Genomic DNA, 7,718 nt, shown 5'->3' with positions numbered 1-7,718 from the left:
ATGATCTGGTCCAGTTCAGTACTGTTCAGGTCTGATCCGGTCCCCATCTGCTGTGCTCTGTTCTAGTCTAGTTTGGTTGCTGGACGTAACAATACAGGGGTGCATTTCTGAAAAGCATTGTTGTTAGCAGTTAGCAACTTTGGTAGTTGCCAATGGGAAATTGCATTGCAACCAACAAAGTAGCTAGCGTAGTTAGCAACTACGCTTTCCAGAAATGCACCCCAGAATAGGCCTTTGGGCCTTTGGGAGGAGGGGGATGAAAACAGCTGAGTGGGGACCCAGCTGACACTTGTCATGCTCCGAACAAGTTCAGTCCAGTCTGAACTGGTTCTGTATGTATGGTATGGGCCGATCGGGTTATCTTGTCACTAGACGTAACCATTTCGAATGGACCCTTGGAAGAGGAGGAGGAGGACGGCACAGCCGCACAGACTATCATTGGGGACTCTGAGAAGAATTGATATAACAACCGTTTTTGCACATTTCAAAGCACACAATTTCAAGGGAGTGCGTAATTGCTTTACCTAAAATGACACCTTATGTCAGAGCAAAAGCAGCACGGTGTAATTTGTAGAATTAGTACACGTAACTAACATGCTAACGCAAACCTGTGGCAGAGATATGAGGTGAGCTCGACCCAACAAGGCTAGCGCAAACCCATGTAAAACCACGTGACCAAAGATCAAAGAATGCGTCAACTCCTCCTACTATCTACGGCTCTGGTCTGTCCCAGTCTAGTGCAGTGTAGTTATCTCGTCTGACAAGACCCTTTGGAGGAGGAGATAACATTGCGGCCATGGGCCAGTGTTGCCTGTTTGGGCTGTTTACCGCCAAATTGGGCTGCTTAGGATGGCCGTGTGCGGGTAAAAATGGCATTTAGCAGAAAAACCCGCCCAATTCTATTGATTTCTATGGCAAAAATTGGGTGGGTTTTTCTGCTAAATGCCATTTTTACCCGCACACGGCCATCCTAAGCAGCCCAATTGGGGATTTTGTGCTTCTAGGCGGGTTTTGAGCATTTTTTGGGCCGGAAATCATCAGCCTCATCTGGCAACCCTGGCAATGGCACAGCCGGCACATCATGCTCCATATCCAGTTCAGTTCAGGCCTGTCTGATCTGGTCTGTTCAATTCTAGTTTGGTATAGTTTGGTCGCTAGGAGGAGAGAAGTAGCCTACCGCACACGCCCGAGTTGTATAAACAAGTTTTTAATGTTCACACGTGACCTGAGGAAGGCCGACAGGCCGAAACGTTGTCACATTAAAAACTTGTTTTTACAACTCTGGAGTGTGCGGCACTTCTCTCCTCCTGCAATTGTTTTACTGGTTGCCAGCACCGCTTTTTCTGGTGTGCATTTTGCACCTCCACTCATAGTTTGGTCGCTAGACATAACAACATCGAATGGACCCTTGGGGGAGAAGACAGAGGTAGCACAGGCGGCACAGCTGATCTGTCACACTCCGGTGTCGTGCCAAAAAGCGAGTCCCTGCCAGAACACAAATGCCCTCAATGAAACCAATGGAAACCAATGACATTTTTTGAGAAAAATTAATGAATTACATAATTAATGAACTAAACCTGTGCTTATGGAACATTACTCGTCCTCCACTTAATATGAGCTATTTGAATGAAACCGTAACATTTGTGATGACAATTCTTCGATTATTTTATGGAAATAACACTGAAATTGTAACCAGCTCTTTGTAGTACTTCCAGAAGGAATGTAGATGGTTTATTGATAGGCATTCCATGTCGGATTTGTCTGCAAAAATCGGTAAAAAAAAAATGTCAGAAAAATTGGTCATTGGTTTCCATTTGGTTTCAATGAGGGCAGTCGTGTTCTGGCAGGGACTCGCTTTTTGGCACGACACCGGCCCGGTTCAGTTCAGTCTGGTCTGGTCTGATTTGGTCCAGTTGGCCGTTATGCACAGTAGGGCTGGGCAATATGACGATATATATTGTTATCGTGATATAAAAGTATATATCGTGACCTTTCTCCTGTATCGTTTATATCGTGATGGTAATTTTACCAGTTGTATACAAGTGAGTATCATTTAATTACATTTCATGTTGTCACAATACACACTATAAGTTCATGTAACTGTAAAAACAACAATAAAAAGATCTATTTTAAGGAAAGGTTGATTTGCGACATGAAAAAATAAAGAGCGAATAAAGACAATAACTGAAAACGTATGTAATTGTGCTATATCGTGATATATATCGTTATTGTGATATAAAGTAATCCACATCGTGATATAGTTTTTTTCCATATCGCCCAGCCCTAATGTACGGTGGTGCCAATCCCACGTTTAAAATGTAAAAACTCCACACTACAACATACAGTACAGTACAGTATATCATGCAAATGTGAAAACTTCACACTACAACATACAGTTTATCCAGTGACGGAACAATTGCACACAGGGTCCCAGGGCAAACCACCTATAATAGGGCCCCTCCATACAGTCTGCAATGGTCACAACAAGGCCCCTAACATCAACACAAGAGGGCCCTGGGCCCTAGGGCAAATGCCCTGCTTGTCCCCCCTATAGCTCCGCCCCTGAGTATATCATGCAAATGTCCTCTGAATAATAATGAGGACTCAGCAGGATCGGCGGTACTGTAGGAGTGTTTTTAACATTCTGAATCCAGGATGTGATCGACAGCTCTGCTCTGCTCGCCACTTTGGTGACCTCACAGGCGTGCTCTGCATTAGATGGAGCAACCCGCCCGGCCCGAGACACACAGACTCTAACAGGTCGCACAGTCAGCAAGAAATATAAAGCGGTTAGCAAGGAGACCAGAGCAAAATAGGATTACACATGTCTGTCTTGATTTTGAACCTCCCACCTCAGTCTATATCACATCACAGAATGGCATTTTCTTGTCAGTCCATGTTTTCATCATGGCAGTTGCATCAGTAAAAGGCTGTGCTGTGCAGTCAAGTGCTGTGGCTCAAGCAGCTCTCCTGACCCTCTCTTGTCCCCGTCCCATCCCGTCTCCCTCTCTCTCCCACTCACTACCTCTCGCCATCTAATACAGTTCTATCCATTAAAGGCATGTAAGCCCCTAAAATGTCTCTTTTATAAATAAATATGTAAAAAAAGAAAGAGAGGGGGCCCTGCCGTGGTCAACTGGTAGGGCACTCGGCTACTATGCGACTGACCCGGGTTCGATTCCCGGTCCTTTGCCGACCCCTCCCCGTCTCTCTCGCCATTCCCCTGTCCACCTCTCACACTGTCCTGTCGAATAAAATCGGAAAAGATTTAAAAAAAACCTTCAATAATTACAAAAAAGAAAGAGAGGGGGAGCTGTTGCACTGTGCTCTAAGCCCCACGCACATGGCGACTCGGGTTCGAGTTTGGCCTGGGTCCTTTGTCAACCCTGCCCCATCCCTCTCTCCCACTCTCTTCCTGTCATACTCTCCACATAATCAATACCTACTGTATAATCAATCAAGACACAAAAGACATTACAAGGGGCACCGTGTAATGTTTTTTCTAGTTCATGTCCAAAATTCATGCTTCAATTTTAAGTGTTCCTTATGACTGGGAAAATTGCACTTTTCATACATGAATCTTCTCCATGGTCCGCCATTTTGAATTTCCAGAAATAGACATTTTTAGCTGCAAAACTTACTGTACTTTGGTTATACTAGTAAATATTGGTTTATTATTTAGTAAATATTCATGAAAAGATCAAATGTGGTAATGGGCAGCACAGTTTCAATGAGCAGCATAGTTGCAATACATACTCTGGCCACCATTCTACACAGTGCACCTTTTAAAAAAGAAAAGAAAACAAGAAAGAGAATGTCCATACAGTATTGTGTGGGTAATGCACTTACTAACCGTATATTGGCACCAAGTAATGATTGCAATGTAGACAGCATTACGGCATTGATGAAGTGGTTTCACATTCTCACCAGGTTCTCAGATATACTCAGAATCCCTCCCAGTCAGTCACACACTAATGGTTGAATGACTTCCATTCAGCAGAGTGCACCAGCACTAGAGCAGTGTGGAGGGAGGCGCAATGTCTACCTCAAAGAATGCGTTACAATATGCAACCTTACGTCCTCCACTTGTGCTTGTGGCCTCGCCCCACCTCCTGGACCCTCCTCTGTGGAGAAAACGATAAAGTTTCCCAGCTGTCAGCCTAGCTACAACAACTTTTGAGGGACTGTTTTTCATTCACCATCCCAATTGCAAATGAGAAGAAGACTCTACAATTGAGCTTTTGCAAGATATTGAAATATAATGCTGTGGTCAGTGATGTCATCATGACATATTACTTCCTGGTACGAGGAGACAAGTACAAGTGGAGGAGGCAAGGTCGCATATTGTAACACACTCAAGGACACTTGGACCTAGTCATTAGGAAGTAGAATTGGACCAGCTAACCCTCTATGACTGTTGGACAGTGACTCCACTCCCCCTGAAGCATGCACCTATTTGAAGCACTTACAGGGGTTCTATTAATAGAATGAGCACGTGACTCAGAATGCTAATTGCAGCCCCACCATTACGCTGTTCTACTAAACTTGTGGAGCAGAACGCAATAGGATGGAACCCAATGGAATAGAATAGTGAATGGATTTGCTTTGCTGTGGCGATGACTTTGAGGGTGGTCATGGTGATAGCTATTGGTTGACGAGTTGAACTTGTCGCAAAATGGCTACAATTCCAATCCCCCCCCCCACCACTGGCGGATGGATGGATGGATGGATGGATGGATGGATGGATGGATGGATGGATGGATGGATGGATGGATGGATGGATGGATGGTATGAGTAGGAGTGAGTGACGGGCATTCTTCACCATCGCTCCCCATGACTGAGGTGACCTGAGCATGGTACTACTCCTCCTAAGGCAGCTTTGTGCCCACATGTGTGATGCTTTAAATGCAGTGTGGTGTGATGTGTGATGACTAACAAATGACAATCACACTGAATTTACAGTAACACTTACATTAACCTCTCTCTCTCCCTCTCTCTCTTTCTCTCCCTCTCTCCCTCCCTCTCCCCCCCCTCTCCCTCTCTCTCTCTCGCTCCCCCTCTCTCTCTCTCCCTCTCCCCCCTCTCTCCCCCTCCCTCTCTCTCTCTCTCTCTCCCTCCCTCCCTCTCTCTTTCTCCCTCTCTCTCTCTCTCTCTCCCTCTCCCCCTCTCTCTCTCCCTCTCTGTCCCCCTCTCTCTCCACTCTCTCCCCTCCCTCTCTCCCTCTCCCCCCTCGCTCCCTCTCTCCCCTCCCTCTCTCCATCTCCCTTCCTCTCTCTCTCTGCCCCCCCTCTCTCCTCCCTCTCTCTCTCCCTCCCTCTCTCTCTCTCCCTCTCTGTACCCCCCTCTCCCTCTCTCTCTCTCCCTCTCTCTCTCTGCAGTCCCTCAGGTCCTCAACGGAGTGCCACCGTCACCTTCGCCACCCCCAGCACTCCTCCGTCCAGCCTGCCTCCACACCACCACCACCACCACCACCACCCCTCGCACCACCACCACCAGCAGCACCCGCACCTGCAGCACCACTCCTCCTCCAGCCCCATCAACTCCCCTCCGGACTCCACCACCTCGTCCTCCTCCGCCGGCCGCGCCTCCTCGCTCCCCGGCTCGGCCTCCTCCCCGACTCTCACTGACGTCTTCGGCCTGCCCACGCCTCCCCTGGCAGGAGGCGGCGGCGGTGGAGGGGGCAGCGGGGCAAGCAGCATGGCGGGCAGCATGACGGGCAGCGAGCGCTACAGCCTGTGCTCAGCGGGCAGCCGCTCCCCGTCTCCGCTCACCCTCCTCCAGGCCCAGGCCGCCTCCAACAAGCCCTTCGCGGCCAAGCCGGTGCTGGCCTGGACCAAGCACGATGTAGCAGACTGGCTGGAGAGCCTGAACCTGGCCGAGCACAAGGACGCCTTCATGGAGAACGAGATCGAGGGCAGCCACCTGCCCAGCCTGCAGAAGGACGACCTCATCGACCTGGGGGTCACGCGGGTCGGCCACCGCATGAACATCGAGAGGGCTCTCAAACTGCTGCTGGACAGATAAGAGAGAGAGGGCCGAAACCGAAACCGAAACGTCTTGAGTTGCTTCTAGCTATCGACTGACCTATTTATCTCTCGATGAGTCCCTCGTCCCTCGCTCTTGCTCTCTCTCTCTCTCTCTCTCTCTCTCTCTCTCTGTTGCTCTCTCTCCCTCTTTTTTGTATTTCTTATCCTTAACTTCGCTAACTCTCTCTTGCTCTCTCTCTCTCTCTCCTTCTCTCTGTATCTCTCGCTCTCTCTGTATCTCTCTCTCTCTCCTTCTCTCTGTATCTCTCGCTCTCTCTGTATCTCTTTCCCTGGTCTGGATGAGCACATGGGCCATAAGAGTACCGAGGACGTACTGTATCGTCGCCCGCGTACGTATCTGAGATCGCCAGGATCGCTACGTGCGTGTGAATGTGTCTGTATGTGTCTGCCAGTGTTGTCCTCTTGCTCATGAGGTCACATCTGCACATTCACACAGCACTCAGAAGTGGTGGACTAGTGGAGCAGAAGAGGGAAGGAAGTGACGCGAGTGTCGTCGTCGTCCTGTCTGTGCGACCATATCAGCCATTCATGGACTCCTTAGCGACCGCAGCAGGACTTCGTGGAGTCCCTTCTTAGCGTCCATATAGTCCGAGAGCACCACGGAGACGGAGGGAAGGGAGGAATCCGACGACAACCGCCCTTCTTCTCTTCTCCGCCCTGCGCTGTCTCCACCAAGCCCCCACCTTTGCTGAAGCCACAGTGACATATCCGCCCCCCCCCACCCATGATGAGTGGAGGTGCAAAACAAAACGCACACCAGAAAAGGAGGTGCTGGCAACCAGTAAAACACTTGCAGGAGGAGAGAAGTGCCGCACACTCCCGAGTTGCAGAAAACAGGTTTTTAATGTGACAACATTTCGGCCGAAACGTTGTCACATTAAAAACCTGTTTTCTGCAACTCGGGAGTGTGCGGCACTTCTCTCCTCCTGCATATCCACCCACCAACCAACCCACCCATGCCCCCTGCTTTGGAATACAGACTTTTTCAGACAGAACAGATACGCCTCATTTGTAGGGTCACCCTAACCAGCTGAGCTGGAGGCTCCTTTTCTATTATCTTTGCTAGTGTTTCTTCAGAGAATATTTCTTCATCGAAACAAACAACAAACAAAAATAAGACAAAGAACATTTTGGGTTATTATTATTAATATACGTATTTATGGATGCAGCAGCTGTCGTCAAGGAAGGAGAAGGACACGCGACTTTCAAGACAAAAAAAAAAGTGTGAGAAAAGTATAAAACAAACAGTATTTGTGTTTCTAACTTCTATATGGAATCTACCCCAGCCAGTAAACAAATGTTGGCTTGTCCTTAAGGTAACCCGCTCACCCACACAAACACATATTCAGTAATCCACACTGACACTTCCACCCCTGATTATGTCCCAGAGTCCTGCACCATTCCACCTTAAGAGCGCACTCCCTCTATCGCACAGGGCACTTGGGCACCACCACTGTAGCAGCCCTGTTGTCCGCTAGTTCACTAGCTAGCTCCTCTATACCTCTCCCATACCCAAATGCTAGCCCACAAGTCCTAACCCTAGCCTGTCCCTCTCTCATAAACCAGTGCTAGTACACCAGGTGTTAACTAATCTGCTAGCTCACTAGTCCGCTAGCTCCTACTTCCTTCTCTCAATGTCCAGTGCTTCTCTGCTAGTTAGCTCCTAGACCT

The 7,718-nt window shown here is 48.5% G+C and overlaps 1 protein-coding gene across 1 annotated transcript in view; it reads left to right on the top strand.

Moving 5' to 3' along the window:
* LOC134438328 (SH3 and multiple ankyrin repeat domains protein 2-like) overlaps positions 1 to 6,145 on the top strand; it is a 258,811-nt gene extending 252,666 nt beyond the window's left edge. The window contains exon 21 of the mRNA XM_063187875.1: positions 5,379 to 6,145. Coding sequence (XP_063043945.1) covers positions 5,379 to 6,024 — 646 coding nt within the window. The 3' untranslated portion in view covers positions 6,025 to 6,145. The remainder of the gene's footprint in view (positions 1 to 5,378) is intronic.
* The last annotated feature ends 1,573 nt before the right edge of the window (positions 6,146 to 7,718 follow it).

This window comes from Engraulis encrasicolus, chromosome 22, assembly GCF_034702125.1.
Source record: "Engraulis encrasicolus isolate BLACKSEA-1 chromosome 22, IST_EnEncr_1.0, whole genome shotgun sequence".
Taxonomy (NCBI): Eukaryota; Metazoa; Chordata; class Actinopteri; order Clupeiformes; family Engraulidae; genus Engraulis; species Engraulis encrasicolus.
Note: the sequence above shows the minus strand (reverse complement) of the source record. Positions and strands in the feature narration are given on the sequence as shown.